Source organism: Orycteropus afer, unplaced genomic scaffold (genome assembly GCF_000298275.1).
Source record: "Orycteropus afer afer isolate SDZICR_OR568_19922 unplaced genomic scaffold, OryAfe1.0 scaffold00370, whole genome shotgun sequence".
Taxonomy (NCBI): domain Eukaryota; kingdom Metazoa; phylum Chordata; class Mammalia; order Tubulidentata; family Orycteropodidae; genus Orycteropus; species Orycteropus afer.
In genome coordinates, this window is record NW_006921957.1 from 642,957 (window position 1) to 661,347 (window position 18,391).

At 44.9% G+C, this 18,391-nt stretch overlaps 1 protein-coding gene across 1 annotated transcript; it reads left to right on the forward strand.

Annotated features, from left to right (window-relative positions):
• Positions 1–773: 773 nt before the first annotated feature.
• MPL (MPL proto-oncogene, thrombopoietin receptor) lies at positions 774–13,301 on the forward strand. The gene is made up of 12 exons (XM_007953035.1): positions 774–852; positions 1,024–1,156; positions 1,476–1,654; positions 2,209–2,507; positions 2,927–3,089; positions 3,389–3,515; positions 7,483–7,664; positions 7,818–7,960; positions 9,990–10,149; positions 10,436–10,532; positions 12,765–12,852; positions 13,047–13,301. The coding sequence occupies exons 1-12, from the start codon at positions 774–776 to the stop codon at positions 13,299–13,301; spliced, it is 1,905 nt and encodes a 634-aa protein (XP_007951226.1).
• Positions 13,302–18,391: the final 5,090 nt, after the last annotated feature.

Sequence of the window (18,391 nt, forward strand, 5' to 3'; positions counted from 1 at the left end):
CAAAAGAGAGGAAGACTCTCAATAAGATCAGTTGACAGTGGTGCAACAATGAGCTGAAACATAGCAATGACTGTAAGGATGGCAAAGGATCAGGCAGCGTCATTCTGTTTATAGGGTTTCTATATCAGGTAGCGTAATGCCTAAGGCACTTGACTGCTAAGCAGAAGGCTGGCGGTTCAAACCCACCAGCCACTCCTTGGAAGGAAGATGGGGCAACCTACTTCCGTAGTGATACTGCCTCGGAAACCCAAGGAGGGGTCGCTATGAGTGGGGTCTGACTCTACGGCACATAACAACAACAACAACATGTCAGAACCAACTCGACAACATCTAACAACAACAATAATAGGATTAATAAGACTTTGTGAGGATTAACTGAATCAATAGATACTAAGTAATTAACACAGGCAACATATTAAGGGCTCAGTAAATGTTGCTATTCTTGTTGATATTATCCATTGTACTGTAGCTAATGTAGACACACATAGAGGCTTATTCTCTTCCTTTTGGTGCATGGTCAAAAATGTAACCTCCATCCCTCTCCCACCAAAAGGTCCATGTCCTCCCTTTCAAATTCCTCTTTCTCTTCTGTTCACTCTCCCTCCACTGGCCCCTGGCCCCAGTGTGGTCTGGATGGGCCCCACAGGGGCAGGGACAGGGACAGGACGTGGGGCTGTATCTGACAGGAACCTGAGGGGCTGGCCCGGGAGGGGACTGGGGCCCGGCTTCCTGAGGGGAGGATGGGCTAAGGCAGGCACAAAGTGCCAGAGAAGATGCCCTCCTGGGCCCTCTTCATGGTCACTTTCTGCCTTCTCTTGGCCCCCCAAAACCTGGCGCAAGGCACGAGTCAAGGTGAGGTGTGTGGAGGGTGGAGATCACCAATGCCCAGAAATAAGGACTACTGGGAGGGGATTCACAGCCCTAGGAGGGATGCAGAGTAGGGGCCTCTCTCACTGGTCCCCTACTGCTGCTCATGAGCATACCTGGGAAGACCTAGAACCCAACTCACCAGCTGTTCCCCAGATGTCTCCTTGCTGGCCCTGGACACAGAGCTCCTGAACTGTTTCTCTCAAACATTTGAGGACCTCACTTGCTTCTGGGATGAGGAAGAGGAAGCACCCAGCGGGACTTACCAGCTGCTGTATGCCTACCCAGGGTATGTGCTGGGCTGTGCCCCACTTTCAATATACCTGTCTCTGTACTCACTTCAGTTGATCCCCACTCCAGTATCTTCCCCTTCTATACCCCTATCAAAGAACTACCTCAAGCACGTGCTCTAAGTGTCTATGAACAGATGGGCTTTGGTTGTGTGGATCCCAGTTCAAGCTCCCATACAACCCTTAAGCACATCTATCTCAGGCATTGAGAAGAAAAATGGCAGTAATTGAAACAGAAGTTGGGCATGGGTCTACAACTGGGTCTTTAGGGCTGACTATGATATTTGCGTAGGTAGGACCTCTCCCCTATGCCAACAGGGAGAAGCCTCGAGCCTGCCCCCTGAGTTCCCAGAGTGTGTCCCCTTTTGGAATCCGATACATGTGCCAGTTTCCAGCCCAAGATGAAGTACGCCTCTTTTTTCCACTGCACCTCTGGGTGAAGAATGTGTTCCTGAACCAGATTCTGACCCAACGGGTGCTCTTTGTGGATAGTGTGGGTAAGGGCCTGTCACCCTGACCCCCTCCATTTGCTTCCTCCCTCCCCATCTGAGCCCTAGAATCAGACTGGCATATGTTCTTTGAGGACAACATGGATGCCCCCATTACCAGACCCCCAGAGAAATCTCAAGACCCTCTGTCATTCCCTACCTTGGCATCAAGAGTTAGACTTATCCCACAAATCATTTTGCACCAGAGATACCCCAGGTCCTCCTATTATTAACATATTCATTCACTCACCGAGTCAACAGGTATGGAATACCTATTATGTGACAGACTTTTTGCTAGGTGACAAAGATACAGAAATGAAAAGAAATCCCTGCTCTCAAGTCTGACAAACCATTATCCTGCAAAGAGGTCACTGTTCTAATGAGAAAAGAAGAACAGGACAAAGAACCTCTCTTCCCTTGCCTCCAGGAGAGTCATGACCTGTGATCCTTTTGAATCCAGAGGCTGCCCCTAATCCAGCATCCAACACCCCCTTTAGAGTCTGTTTGTTGAATCATAGAGTGTAGAGCTTAGAGAATCCTGATGTGCCCTGTCTTGCCCTCAGGCCTGCCAGCTCCCCCCAGTACCATCAAGGCCATGGGCGGGAGCCAGCCAGGGGAACTTCAAATCAGTTGGGAGGCCCCAGCTCCTGAAATCAGTGATTTCCTGAGATACGAGCTCCGCTATGGCCCCAAGGACCCCAGGAACTCCACTGGTCCCACAGTTATGCAGCTGCTCTCCACAGAAACCTGTTGCCCTGCTCTACGGAGACCAAACCCAGCACCAGCTCTGGAACAGCCTCCATGTGCTTGGCCTACAGGGCCCCAACAGGATGGATCAGAGAAGACTTCCCCAGCTAGAGAAGTATTCTGTCCTTTTTCTGTTCATTTCTTATCCCTTGTCCCCAGTTTTGGTCAGTAAAGGACAGGCTATAATTTGGCCATTTCAGAATGGGTTGGCCCTTGAGAAATTAACACAGCCTCTGATTGATTAGTCCTCAGGAGCTCTCTCTATTTAGGGTTCTATACTAGGCCATTCACACTGAACAAACCTGAGGGTCTTCAGGCCTCTAAATGAATGGAAACTTCCCTAACATGGCCTAGACATCAGACATTTTGAACTCCAACTCCACTGACCTAGCCCCTAAGTCCTATATGCATACATATACAGCGAGAACCTGAGATTCTTTCCACAGGGTTGCTGTGGCCTTCAGATACAAGAGATGAAGGCTGTCTGGGCTGAGATACAGGCCCAAGTTCTGAGGCTGGGACTCTTCTCCCAAGGCTCCATCTCTAACAATGATGGATGGAAGCTGCCTCATCTCAGGGCTGCAGCCTGGTAACTCCTACTGGCTCCAGCTGCGCAGCCAGCCTGATGGGGTCTCCCTCTATGGCTCTTGGGGATCCTGGTCCTTCCCTGTGACTGTGGACCTGCCCAAGGATGCAGGTGAGTCAACAAAGGAATGGGAAAATGGGAAGGAGATAGGAAAAACCTCTAGGGAGGCCCAGACTAGATATGGAGTCCTCTAGGGAGAACTCTAGGGATGCCTAGGCTAGATATGGAGTCTCTGGGAACCATGGTTCTTCCTGATGATCTCAAACTTACCAGGGGGCAGGATGAACTATGTTCAGGGAGAGAACAGAGAATAGGAGTGAATATTCCAAGTTATGTGTAGAAAAAGCATCTAGATATTCTATAAAGGAGGAGCACATGTTCCCTGATGGGGCTTTCTTCTTTGACCTCAGTGGAAATTGGACTGCAGTGCTTCACACTGGACCTGAAGAATATTACTTGTCAGTGGCAGCAACAAGAGCATACAAGCTCCCAAGGCTTCTTCCACCACAGCAGGGCTCGATGCTGCCCCAGTGACAGGTGAGAGTTGAGCTATTGACTGAACATGATGTCATGGGAGATGTCACAGTCTTGCAGAAAAAAGGATGAGATTGTTCTTGGTCCTCTTCACCTCAAACCAAACAGCGTTAGTCCTCTGTTCCAAAACCATCAACCTCCATGGTCTATCTACCCTCTCATCCTTCAACAGGTATTTTTTCTTACCATTCTTTCTCCATTCCCCCCGCAATGTCTTGGGATGCTTGTTTAAAGGCCTCCAGCTAAAAAACCTTCAGTAAAAAAACTAGTGATCTTAGAAAAAAGAAAAAAACCTAAAGACTCAGCTTCTACCTATATCTTCAGCTTAATTTTATAATATATTTTCCTTCATTCTCTATGTTCCAGCCATACCCTTCTTTGGTTCCCTAATTTCTCATATTCCCTTCTGCCTCTGGGTCTTTGCCCACACTGTTTACCCAGCCCACCCTCTTTACTTAACTTCTACTCATTCTGCAGATCTCAGCTCAAGTGTCATTTGTGCAAAGAATTCTGACCTCCTTTATTATGTAAATTGACACTAGCATATATTCTTACTGTACCATGTATCTCTCCTTTGTAAGTACTTACCATTACAATTTTACCTTTACTTTATGTGATTATGTGATTGACATTAAAATTCTCTCTCTCAGAACTCTGGTTGAGAAAGGCTGATCTAGACTATCTGATGCATTAGGACAAAGTCAGTGTCTAATTTTACTCACCAGTGTATTCCACTGGTAGCGTAGTGCCTAAGACACTTGACTGCTAACCAGAAGGCTGGCAGTTCAAACCCACCAGTCACTCCTCGGAAGGAAGATGGGGCAATCTACTTCCATAGTGATACTGCCTGAGAAACCCAAGGAGGGGTCGCTATGAGTCGGGTCCTACTCGACAGCACATAACAACAACAACAAGCGTGTATTCCTACTTACCACAGTACCTGGAACTCAGTAAAAAATTGTTGAATTAACAAATAATGAAACAGACACTATGAACAGCTTTAATGTATTCTTCCATTGTTTGCTATGCATTTATATATGTCCATACACAATAATGCCTAAGGCATTTGACTGCTAACTAGAAGGCTAGCAGTTCAAACCCACCAGCCACTTTTCAAAAGGAAGACTGGGCAATCTACTTCTGTAGAGATACCACCTTAGAAACCTAAGGAGGGGTCACTATGAGTCAGAACAGACTTGAAGGCAGTGAGTTTGGTTTTTGGTTTACACACAATATTTAAGGAGCCCTGTGGTGGAGGCACAACAGTTAAGCACTTGGCTGCTAACCAGAAGGTTGGTGGTTTGAACCTACCTAGCAGTTCCACAGGAGAAACACGTGGCAATCTGCTTCCATAAAGATTACAGCCAAGAAAACCCTATGGGGCAGTTCTACTGTGTCACATAGGGTTGCTATGAGTTCAAATTAGTTCAATGGCACCTAACAACAACAACATTTCATAATATAAACTGAATCATGTTACATGTGTGGGTTTGTTGACATACTATTTTACTTTAAAATATGTTTTGAAGATCACTACAAAAAGATGTAATTCATTCTTTTTAACAACTTCAGAAGATTTCCATAGTATAGAGGTGCTATGGATTAATTAAAAGGTGGCAAAACTTAAGTCACTCTCTCCTCTACCAAACCCCGTCCTCTTACTGTCCTCCATCCTACCAACAACTCCATTTTCCAGGCCCGAAACGTGGAAATCACCCTGAACTTGTCTCATTCTGAAACACTTTCAGTCCAGTCAGAAACAGTCTTGTCATTTCCTACCACTTCAATATCTTTTGAATCCATCTATTTCCCTCTCTGCCCACTGCCACTACCTTATTTTCAAACCCTCATCACTTTACACATGGAAAGTCACAGTGTGCTAATGGATGTCTTTGCCTGCAGTCTCCCCTCTCAAGCCCTTTCTATAAACTGCAACTAGAGTGATCTTCCTAAAGTACAAAGAGAATTATGACAACTCCCTACTTAAAATCCTCAAATGTATCCATAATTACTATAACATTAAGTTCAGGCTCCTAAGAAAAGTCACAAGGCATCCATGAAATGTAAGTCTTACATCTATCATTAGCCACCATTCTGTACCTCTTATTAGACTTGCCCCAAAGCACCATTCTTGCTTACCTATGCACAAGCATGAGCCTGGGATGCCTGTTTGTCCCCTTTGCCTATTCTATTACTAATCCAAGACTCAGTCTTGGCATTGCCTTGTCCAGGAAACATGCCTCCTGATCTGGTTTAAATACTCCTAGTTTCTCCCAAACCAGCCTATATACATCATAGCAGAATGTCATCATCTGTTTTTCCGTATCTTCCAACAAAGTGAGAGCTCCTTGAAGATTATTCCTCTATGTACTTATAGGGCATAGCACACTGCCTGGCATAAAATACCAATCATTGGTTGAATAAATAAGTAAGCACATAAATACACGAAGCAGTAAATAATTTTAGTGGTGAGGAGCTATAAGAAAAAGGGAATCATGACTCATTTATTCAGTTAACAATTATTGAGGTGACTATGTCACTGGGGCTAGAGTGACAAATAACACAGAAAAGATCCCAGCACTGCTGGGCTTACCTTTTAGAAGGGGTGGGGGAGAGAAACAAAGTAAGAAATAAAGGAGTGACATTATATGATAGAGACTAGAGGGAGGGTGGAGGGCTGCTAATTTAGACTTGTCAGGGAAAGCCTCACCAGGGACATGACACATAAGCTGACACCTAAACGGCAAGAGGGAACCAACACATGAACATCAGTCAGAACAGTCCTAAGCAAAGACAAGAGTGCATTTGGCATATTTGTGGCACAGAAAGAAGGCCCATGTGGATAAAGGGTGGTAAATAGGCACGAGGATTGTAGGAGATGAGAATGGCGATGTAGGGAGGAGCCAAACATTATAAAGCCCTGCAGGCTTTGGGACACAGTTTGGATTTTATTCCAACTGAGATGGAATTTTAGTCATTGAAGGATTTGAAGCAGAAGAGTGACATGATATGGTTTACATTTTTAAGGATATGTTTCTCTGTAAAATTATAAAGAAAGGAGTACAAGCAGGATCACCAGTTAGGAATTTGCTTTAATACAAGCAAGACATAAAGGAGCTCTGGTGGTGTGGTGGTTAAGGCATTTGGCTGCTAACCAAAAGGTCAGGGGTTCAAACCCACTAGCTGCTCTGTGGAAGAAAGATGGAGTGGTCTGCTTCTGTAAAGATTTATAGCCTTGGAAACTCAATGGGGTTGCTATGAGTCGGAATTCACTCCATGGAAGTTAGTTTGTTTGTTTTTTTGAAGAAGCAGATAATGGCGGTTTCATCTAATGTGGCTGTGATAAAGATCAAAATAAATGGACAGATTCATGATATATTCTGAACAACACCAGATTGACACATTTAGAAGCAAATTCTAGTAGTAGTGTGGAGAAAAAAGTAAAAGGAGTGGCAAAAATGGAAACAGAAAAGCTAGTTAAGAGACTGTCAGAATAATCTGATAAAGGAGTAACATACAGAGTGTGTGAGAGGGCTACTGTACGAGAACAAATTAAAAACATAAGGATGATTTTGTCCAGAAAGACAAAGGATTTTTAATCCTTGAAGAAGTCCTGTGAGGTAGGTATTATTAACCTTTTTGACCAACAAGAAAACTAGGGCAGAGATAAATTAAGTAATTTGCTCAAAATCATACACACCTCTGTGTTCATACATCTGAACTCTCTAGCCCATGCTATTTTTCATGTATCATGCTAGCTCTTTCTTCAAGGAGAAGAGGCTAGACACCAAAGCAGACTTCAGAAGATAAAACAGTATGACATGAAGGCAGAGGAAAAGACTGGGAAGCCCATCCAAAGGAGGGTTTGGATTCTAATTCATGAAGGCCATAGTGCCTGTGGAATAGGGAATCATCAGGATTAGGCTCTGGGGCAGGCCTGATTCAATGACTGTATGGGAATTGTTCTTAGGGTACCCATCTGGGAGAAGTGTGAAGAGGAAAAAACAAATCCAGGATTGCAGGCTTCCCAGTTTTCCCGCTGCCACTTCAAATCACGAAATAACAGTATTATTCACATCCTTGTAGAGGTGACCACAGCCCAGAGTGCTGTTCACAACTACCTGGGCTCCCCTTTCCGGATCCACCAGGCTGGTAAGAACTTTCCTTCCCACTCGTCTCCCATAGTTTTTACCCCCATCAAATCTGTCCCCATTCCCAGAAGCCTCAACTCTGACCCATGGCCCTAGTGGCATGATGCCTCATAAATGGAAAGGCTTAAACTTCTCCCTGATGATGTCCCGGTAGTGCTCATCCCCACCCCCAACTTGCAATGGAAAGAGGTCTCCAGTGGGCAACTGGAATTGGTGTGGCAGCACCCATCATCCTGGGCAGCCCAAGAGACCTGCTATCAGCTCCGATACACAGGAGAAGGCCATCAAGACTGGAAGGTATGGTCACAAGTCAAATGCCCACAGGCTTATTATACAGGGTATTCCTGGGTTTCACTATGAATCATGAGTGAAAGTGCCCGTATATCCATGTCTGGGCTCATATGTTTACCTGATTAAACTGTTATCTTGACCTCTTTGGCATCTGGCACTACTAGCTTCTCCCACTTAATATTTCCTCTTCCCTTTGCCTCTCCGATTCTCTTTCTGCCTCTCTGGCTGTTTTCTCTTTCTCCTTTCCTGCCTCCTCCTTTCCCACCCTTCTTTAATATGTTGTGCTTCCTAGAGTCCCATCCTGGGCTCTCTTTTCCTCTAAATATATATGTTCTCCCTAGGTGAGTGCTTCACCTTCCATGGTTTTAATGACTATACGTGAATGATCACAAATTTACCATTCCAAACTCCTTATGGCAGCTCTGGTGGTGTAATGCCTAAGGCATTTGACTGCTAACCAGAAGGCTGGCAGTTCAAACCCAACAGCCACTCCTCGGAAGGAAGGTTGGGCAATCTACTTCCATAGGGATACTACCTTGGAAACCCAAGCAGGGGTCACTATGAGTCAGATCTGACTGGATGGCAGTGGGTTAAACCATTTATGGAACATAACTTACATATTATAGGCAAATTATCTAAACTTTTGAAGTCTCGGTTTCCTCATTGGTGAAAAGAGCATATAAAGAGTACATCTGTACCAGGATCTCTCAAGGATGTACAATATGAATGTGTGCCAGGATGAGTAAATAAATCTCTGTGAAGATGAGTTCTGTGTGTCAGGGTATGTAGCCTGGCGTGTTTCTGTCAGGTTAAGCATGTTTTTCCCAGGTTGGGAGTGCTCTAGGCAGGGTGAGGCCCCCATTTCTGCCAGTTACATGTTTTCTGACAGTGAGGCTCTTTGTGTTATTGTTGTTAGGTGCTGTGGAGTCAGTTCCGACTTATAGTGACCCTGTGTACAACAAAATGAAACACTAGCCAGTCCTGCACCATCCTTATCCTCACAATCATTGCTATGTTGGACCCCACTGTGTCAGTCCAACTCATTAAGGGTCTTTCTCTTTTTCACTGACCCTCCTCTTTACCAAGCATCATGTTCTTCTTCAAGGACCAGTCCCTGCTGATACCATGTCCAAAATACATGAGAAAATGTCTCTCCAGCCTCACTTCTAAGGAACATTCTGGCTGTACTTCTTCCAAGACACATTTGTTCCTTCTGTCATTCCATGATATATTCAATATTCTTCACCAACACCATAATTGAAAGGCATCAATTCTTCTTTGGTCTTCCTTATTCATTGTCCATATTTCGCATGGGGCAATCTACTTCCATAGTGATACTGCCTCAGAAATCCAAGGAGGGGTCGCTATGAGTGGGCTCCAACTCCACGGCACACAACAACAACAACAACATAAGGCGACTGAAAATACTGTGGCTTGGGTCACATTCACAATAGTCCTCATGGTGATAGATATTACCATGAGGTGGCAGAAGTGCCTAAGGCACTTGACTACTAACCAGAAGGCTGGTGGTTCAAACCCACCAACCACTCCTTGAAAGGAAGGTTGGGCAATCTACTTTCGTAATGATTGTTGTTGTTGTTGTTATTCGCCATCGAGTCGGCCCGACTCACATTCGTATGATACCGCCTGGAAAACCCAAGGAGAGGTCGCTATGAGTCCGATTGGACTCGGTAGCAGTGGGTTTGGTTTGGTTTTTTTGAGCACTTTGAAGAGTTCTTTTGCAGGTTTGCCCAGTACAATATATGGTTTGATTTTTCTTTCTTCTTTTTTTTTTACATGGTTTGATTTCTTGACTGCTGCTTCCATGGGCATTGATTGTGGATCCAAGTAAAATGAAATCCTTGACAACTTCTCGTTGTAGGAATCCCCAGTATCCCAGGGGTTCAAAGGGTTGGGAGTTTGGACAAACAAATGCCAGGCTCTCTTATGACGGCCGACCAACGACCGCCGACCGCGGACTACCCATCACCACTTGCCTCTTGACCCACTACTCACACGTTTCTCCTCTGCGCAGGTACTGGAATCCCCTCTCGGGGCCCAGGGAGAAACCTTGGAGCTACGCCCGCGATCTCGCTACAGGTTACAGTTACGCGCCAGGCTCAATGGCCCCACCTACCAAGGCCCCTGGAGTGCCTGGTCTGGCCCGGTGATTGTAGAGACTGCCTCTGAGACGGGTGAGGCCCTATCCAGCAAAGCAGGTCTGCGGCTGCGCGAGTGAAGGGTTTACCCCCCCACACACACACACTCACATATACACCTACACCCACACCCACACCCACACCCACATACACACACCTCCCAACACAGCGCGGGGCGGAGCTCTGACCAACCGGTCTGCGACTGCGCTGATGTCCGAGGTGCCCAGAGGCGACGAAGGGCGTGGTCCGGGCAAGGTTTGGAGGGCCTAGAGGTGGGGCTCAGGCCACTTTCGGCCAAGATCTGACAGTTTTTGCCCCATAGCCTGGATCTCCTTGGTGACGGCTCTGCTGCTCGTGTTGGGCCTCAGCGTCCTCCTCGGCCTGCTCCTGCTGAGGTGGCAGTTTCCTGCGCACTACAGGTATTGCTCTGACCAGGTGGGAGACCGGGCTGTGGTTTAGACAGGACCGGAGGCCTTTAAATAAGCATCCCAGGGTCAGTCTATGACACCTGCGCCCCGGATAACTGCCTGCCCACAGCTATGGCCTCAGCTGCTTCCTGCACTTTGCACTGTCTCCTTACATTCTAACATGTCCACTAAACTGGATACGTCAAATGGCCTTACTTCCTGGCGCCTCATCTCAGTAACAGGCCCACTGTCCACCATGCATCCAGGCCAGAATACTCAGCCACCCCCTTCCCCTTCATCCGTTAGCCATCAGGTCTGGCCACTCCATTCCTAAACCTCGCTCACCCAGTGACCCCCTTTTTCAAGCCCTATAGACACTACCTCAGCTCAGGTCCTCTTCATTCTCACCTGATTTAATGAAACAGTAGCCTTCCAGTTTAGCATACTGCCTCAATCATCTTCTTCCTCCAGTGCAGCCTCATACAGCCACCAGAATCATTTTAAAAACGCACAAATGAGCCTATCACTAACCTGCCTAAATCCTTTGAATAACTCCCCAGGATAGAGTCCAGACTCTAAAATGACAAGTGAGACTCTACAAAATCTGGCCCTTGACAGCTTCTCAATTCTCTCCCACCCGGTGTGTCAGCCTTGTCAGGCTGTTGGTGATTTCCTCCACAAATAAGATGGTTTTACTTCTCAGTCCCTTTGCACATAATGCCCTCTGGAATACCCTCCCTGGATAATTAATACTTAGTCATGTTTAAACTCTTAAGAAATGTGTCTTCCCCATTGACCACTTTCTTTGTGCCCCAACACAGACGTCTATCGTAGTACCAGTAGCATTTTCCTGTACTTAATTTCTTTACAATGTCCCTGTTACACCTTTCTTGGTTGTCGTTAAATCTTTAACATCATGCGTGCCAAATAACAGGCCTTTAAATACATGTTATTAATAAATTACTCTTTTATATGGGAAGAATAAGGGTGAGGAGAAGTGTCACTGGAGGTTATAAACTGGAAGGATAAATCCCTCCCATCTTAGTCCTTCAGTTGCTAACATCTGTTGATTCTTGAAGACTCAGCTCAAAAGGTATCTCCTCCAGGCGGCCCCTCGATGACCCTAGGCTGGATTAGGTCCCCTTCTTCTGGGCTTCCATCTCCCTTTGAACATAACTCTCTTTGAATTTTTAATCAGCCCAAATATATGAGAAGATTGAAATGTAGCCTTTATGCTAATAGGCAGATCTCACTAAAATAAATAAATAATTGGGCAAGAAGATGGGATAAGGAAGTCCTTCTCCCCAGTTTACCAGTCAGTAAGTCTCTCCTCCTGACCTCAGAAAGTAAGGTCACAAAAGAGAGTCCTGAAATGTTGTTCAACTAAAGTCTTTGCATGTGGAAGTAAAAGGCTAAAGAATTGAAATATTCTTCCAGTACACCTTAATCCATACTCTTCCCAGACAGACCCATCTGTTATGGACCAAACACTGTTCTACACCCTAGAGATACACTAAAAAATCCACTTCCATCAAGTTGATTCCAACTCATAGTGACTCCCTTTGGGTATCCGAGGTGGTACATCTTTACAAAAGTAGATTACCCAGTCTTGCATCCATGGTGCAAGGCTGGTGGGTTTGAACCACCAACCTTCTGCTTAGCAGCCATATGCCTTAGTTACCATGCAGAGCTCCTTCCCTAGAAATATAGCAATGAACAAATAGACCAAGTCTTTGCTCTGTAGAGCTTATGTTCTAATGGGGCAAAACAGACACAAATAAATACGTGTAATAATAAATATTCAATAAGTCAAGTGGTATAAAGAAAAATAAAGTAGGGCAAAGAGCTAGAGAGTTACAGAAAACAGTTATGGAAAGACTTATAGACAGAGTAGTCAGATAAGGCCTTTCTATCAGGATGACATTTGCGCAAAGGCCTAAATGAAGTTCAGAAACAAACTGATTGTTTGAGGCAGAGGAAACAGAAAGTTCAAAAGTTCTGAAGCAGGACTATTTGAGGAAACCCCACAGCACCCTTTTATGAGCCTTCCCAGCACTCTCTCCCATCCCTCACCTGGTGGTTTTTCTTCTTACCTAGTGTTTCTCTACCTTACTTTAGTGCCTTGCCGATGCTTTTACTTCTCCAAACTTTGCCACCCTCCCTAATTATTTCCACCTCCTCAGTGCCCTCCTCATCCTTTCCATCTCGCTACCATGACTCAGTCTTCTCTTCCTTCTCCCCAAGGAGCCTGAGGCATGCCCTGTGGCCCTCACTTCCAGATTTGCACCGGGTCCTAGGCCAATACCTTAAGGAGACTGCAGCCCTGAGTCCAGTGAGTGCACTCTTATTCCCACCCCCACCACCAGACCTACCTTGCCCCCATGATACAACTTTTCCAAAACCCTTCCCCACCAAGATACCACCCCCAGGACCTATCCTCAGCCAAACTCTTCTTTCTGCACAATCCAGTCCCCTCTCCCACAAGACCCACTCTAATACAGACCCCTTTCCTCCCATCTTTCTCAGACCAAGGCCGAAGTCTCAGATGCCTATGAAGAAGTGGAACCCAGCCTCCTTGAAATTCTACCTAAGTCTTCGGAGAGGACTTCCTTGCACCTATGTTCCTCCCAGGCCCAGATGGACTACCGAGGGCTACAGCCTTCTTTTCTGGGAACCAAGCCCATGTCTATGTACCCATCTGTGGCTGAATCAGGGTCCTGCTGTACCACCCACATTGCTAACCATTCCTACTTACCACTAAGCTGTTGGCAGCAGCCCTGAGGGCAGACCTCATCTAAGTACCCTAGACAGATCCAAACTCTCCAGACCTCTACAGGAACGTCCCCACTCCATCCCCAAACACAAATGCATCAGACATCACCTGACCCTTCTCTGTCTACCCTCATAGTTGGGCTTCATAACAGTGATCTTACTGTACTACTGCTGACATAAATCTAGAACCCTCTTTTCTCAGACAAGGTTCATTTAACTACCCTCTAACTTGTACCTTCTTTTTCTAAAAAAATCTGTCTTTTAACCATACATTTATATGCTTTTGTGCTGTTCTTAATAATGAGCAGTTTTGGTTCTTTTTTTTTTCACTTTGTACTGTGATTTGGGTGAAAGTTTACAGAGCAAATTGGTTTTCCATTCAACAATTCATATACATTTTGCTTCCTGACATTGATTGCAATCCCCATGATGTAACGGCACTCTTCCCACTTCCTCCCTATGTTTACCAGTTTCTTTTTTCCCTCTTTCCTAGCTCTTTGTGCCTTCTGAGCTTTATCCCTAGGCAAATGCTGCCCTTTTGATCTGGAATTGTTGATTGTTCTAATGAGTGTGTACCTTCCTGGTGTTATTGTTCCTCGGTGACTTAAGTTCTAAGCCTGAAGACTGTCTAAAGGCCATAATAGTCTCAGGGGTTCTACCAGTCTCTATCAGATGAGTAAGCCTGGCTCTTTATATGATTTTGAATTTTGTTCCACATTTTTCTCCCACTCTATCCAGAACCTCCTACTGTGATCCCTTTCAGGGTGGTCAACAGTGGTAGCCAGGCACCATCTAGTTCTGCTCTCAGGGTCGCGGAGACTGAGGTTCACATGACCCATTAGGGCTCTGGACTGTTTTCCTTGCATCTTTGATTTTCTTCACTCTTCTTTGTTCTGGATGAAGAGAAACAAATAATTAAACCTTAGATGGCTATTCACAAGCTTTTAAGACCCCAGTTGCTATTCACCAAAGTAGGATATAGAACATTGTCTTTGTGAACTATATATATATAAAGCCAATTGACCTTGATGTCCCCCAAGACCATCATCCCAAGTTCCCAGGCCCAGTGACTCATTACGTTAATGTGTTTGGTTATGGCTAAGAAGTTTTCATAACTTTGCCCCTTATATGGTCCACTGTATTCATAGATAAATATGCAACACATGTAAATACATATGTGGAAATGTCCTGTGCCAAACCTATATATATTTGTGGGTATAGTCCCATTTGGCTTCTCATACCTGTTCAGCTTGCATGTCTATCTATGTTTCCACTCGTAGTTTATTGATATTACTGTTATGGCAAGATCTCCCTCCTTTTTAATGCCAAGCTCCTTGAAAAGAAGGAGCTTTTACTTTTCACTTCCTATTTACTCTCCAGGAGCTCTGGTAGCATAGTGCGTAAGGCATTTGACTGCTAACCAGAAGGCTGGTGGTTCAAACCCACCAGCCACTCCTCGGAAGGAAGGTTGGGAAATCTACTTCCGTAGTGATACTGCCTTGGAAACCCAAGGAGGGGTCGTTATGAGTCAGGTTCAACTCAAGGGCAGTGTGTTTGGTTTTTGGTTTGGTATTTACTCTCCAGACCAGTTCAATTAGCTCCCCTACAACAACAACAACCACTACTTTGCTAATGAAGCTACTTAGGCAGTTTCATCTCAAATCTAATTTCAAGATCCAGTGTTGTTAGTTGTTAGGTGCCTTTGGGTCAGCTTCGACTCATAGCAACCCTGTGCACAACAGAATGAAACACTGCCCAGTCCTGCGCCATCCCCACAATTGTTGCTATGCTTATTGTTGCAGCCACTGTGTCGATCCGTCTTGTTGAGGGCCTTCCCCTTTTTCACTCACCCCCTACTTTACCAAGCATGAGATCCTTCTCCAGGGACTGGTCCCTCCTTACAATGTACCCAAAGTACAAGAGACAAAGTCTGACCATTGTCCCTTTTAAGGAGCATTCTGGTTGTGCTTCCAAAACAGATTTGTTCATTGTTCAGGCAGTCTGTGCTATATTCAATATTCTTCTCCACCACCACAATTCAAATGCATCAATTCTTCTTCAGTCTTCCTTATTCATTGTCCAGCCTGCACATGCATATGAGGCTACTGAAAAGATAATGGCTTAGGTCAGGTGCACCTTAGTCTTCAAAGTGACAGCTTTGCTCTTTAACACTTTAAAGAGGTCTTTTGAAGATGATATGCCCAGTGCAACGTCATCTGGTTTCTTCACTGCTGCTTCCATGGACAGTGATTGTGGATCCACGTAAAATTATATCCATGACAATTTCAGTCTTTTCTCCATTTATCATGATGTTGCTTATTGGTCCAGTTGTGAGGATTTTTGTTTTCTTTATGTTAAGATGTAATCTATACTGAAAGCTATAGTCAGATCATTAGTTTCAGCAAGCAAGGTTATGTCATCTGCACAGTATCTACCACAACCCCCGCAGAAAAAAAACAAACCCATTGCCATTGAGTAGGTTCTGACTCATAGCGACCCCCATTAGGTTTTCAGGGCATAAATCTTTATGGAAGTAGATTGCCTCATCTTCCTCCCATGGAGCCGCTGGTGGGTTTGAAAGGATAACCTTCTGGTTAGCACCCAAATGTCTTACCCACTATGTTGTTAATTCTCAGTTTACTTGATCTCTCTGTGTCATTTGTCATGGTTGACCATGCATTTCCCCTTTAAATTTTCTCCTATGTTGGCTTCCATAACACTGGCTGCCCTGGTTTCCCTCCTGCCTCTGAGTGTATGAGTTGTTAAGATAATAACCTTTGGAGTCAGAATGGGTTTAATTCCTGCCTTTCCCATTTGCTAGCTGTGTGACCGAAAAAACCAAACTCACTGCCATTGAGTTGATTCTGACTCACAGAGACCCACTTTGGGTTTCCAAGGCAGTAAATCTTTACAGAAGTAGATTGCTGAGTCTTTCTTGCATGGGGTGGCTAGTGGGTTTGAACCAGCCACCTTCTGGTTAGCAGTCAAATGTCCTAGGCATTACACTACCAGAGCTCCTTAGCTGTGTGAAGGTGACCAAATAACGTAGTGTTTTTGAGCCTTAGTTTTCTCATCTGTAAGAAAAGAAAAGTAACAGTATTCCTAGAATGGTGATAAGGAATAAATGAGATAATCTAAATAAGGCACTTAGCACAATGCCTAAGACCTATTAAGTGTCTAATATCTCTAAACAGCTATTGTAATCATTCCTCCTTCCTAATCTCTTACAGTTAAGTACGTGGCTACTAACCAAAAAAGATGGTGGTTCAAACCCATCAGTGGCTCTGTGGGAGAAAACACCTGGCAGTCTGTGCCCATAAAAAAAAAAAAAATTGGGGGGGAGGGGGGCGGTTAGGAAACCCTATTGGGGCAGTTCTACTCTGTCCTAAAGGGTCGCTATGAATTAGAATTGACTTGGTGGCACACAACAACAACCAACCTCTTATCCTGGCATCTCTTCTCACTCTTAATTACTGCAGTCCCTCAAGATTCTGTGCTAACACACATTCTCTAATCCCATCTATTCCCAGGCCCTTAATATATGTTGACCATTCCAAAGTTCTTATCTCCAGCCCTGACTTTTACTACAACACTAGATACTTTATGCACGGAATTGTTTACATGTCTATCTCCCACTACTAGATTGTGAGCTCCTTGAAGACAAGGGCTTCTTTTTCTCCCAGTACCTAGAGTAGTACTTGGAGCATAGTAGTAGCCTTTCAATAAATGTTCCTAAATGACTAAAATGTTTCTGACAATGCTACCTTAACTCCATGCCAACCTCCTTCATCCTCTCTAATCATTCATATGCATCAGTAAATGTGCTTAGGCCATTCTGTTTATGGATTTCACTAACTCATTCAAATTCTCAAATGTTTTGTTTTGTTTTACTGGCTTCAAACATACTATATCAGTCACAGTAGAGTCTTGGCAAAAATAAACGGCACACTCAAACTGCGTAATTTAAGAAGATTTAATAAAGGGTATATTTAAAAGATGAAGGCAAGATTTAGGAAAGCCATCAGGATACAGTGTGGTACCCAGGGCTAATAAGAGCAAGGAGCTGGTACCACCCCGGACATGAAGGGGCAATAAGAGGGAGTGGTAACCAGATTCTGGGAAGAGCAGCTCTAAGAGAGGGCTGCCCGGCAGGAGCTGTGGGCTTTGGTAGAGGGAAGCCATCAGCCCGTGGGGACCTAGCAAAGAAAGAGCCAGGGGAATAAATAGCTCAAACTCACACTTCTCCCACCCTCTGATGTCCTCCCACTTGTGGGACCCAAACAGAAGCCAGAGACCAAGAGAATCCGTCAATGTAGGCCATATGGGTCAGCCTTGCAGGGCAGAGGCCAGAGGCCAGGATGAAGAAAGATGGAGAGTGGACCTGGAAGGGGAAATGTATGGTATCCAGTATACTACTTTGATAGTTCCCTCCCGCAGCCATGCTTGTTGTTGTTGTTGTTGTTATGTGCCATCGAGTCAGCCCTGACTCATAGCGACCCCTCCTTGGGTTTCCGAGGCAGTATCACTACGGAAGTAGGATTGCCCAACCTTCCTTCCGAGGAGTGGCTGATGGGTTTGAACCGCCAACCATCTGGTGAGCAGTCAAGTGCCTTAGCCCCTATGCTACCAGAGCTCCCGCAGCCATGCTTAGCACTCTTTAATACTTAGGGACCCAAGACTAGAACTGAGACCCAGGTCACTGCACCTCTCTTTAACTTTTATACCCACTCACCCTTCAGGTTGTGATCACTTTTACTTCCTTGATTCCATCTCCTCTATCACCACTGAACTATTACTATGCTGTCTAACTAATACTTAATATCTGTTTCCGTCTCTCTCCTTCAGTCCATCCTATACATTACCTATAGATTGATCTTCCTATTCATCTCACTCTTTGCTCACTCCCATCCTTTAAACTCAGCTTGACTCTTTTCAGAAGGTGATCTCTTCCTCTTCTGCTATTTTCCTATGTGAGGGTTAAAAGTGTTAATACAATACCAAGTGCATAGTAAGCACTTAGTAAGTGTTTATTGAACTACTTTAATTATTATCCCAACTGGGCTATTCTATTTCCTGAATATCACTTATATTTTATTCCT

Bases quoted from the DNA above. Each gene is read 5' to 3' on its own strand.
- MPL (XM_007953035.1), top strand. From the start codon at position 774: ATGCCCTCCTGGGCCCTCTTCATGGTCACTTTCTGCCTTCTCTTGGCC. The intron at 3,090-3,388 runs GTGAGTCAACAA...CTTTGACCTCAG, and splicing joins GGACCTGCCCAAGGATGCAG to TGGAAATTGGACTGCAGTGC. The intron at 10,533-12,764 runs GTATTGCTCTGA...CTTCTCCCCAAG, and splicing joins CAGTTTCCTGCGCACTACAG to GAGCCTGAGGCATGCCCTGT.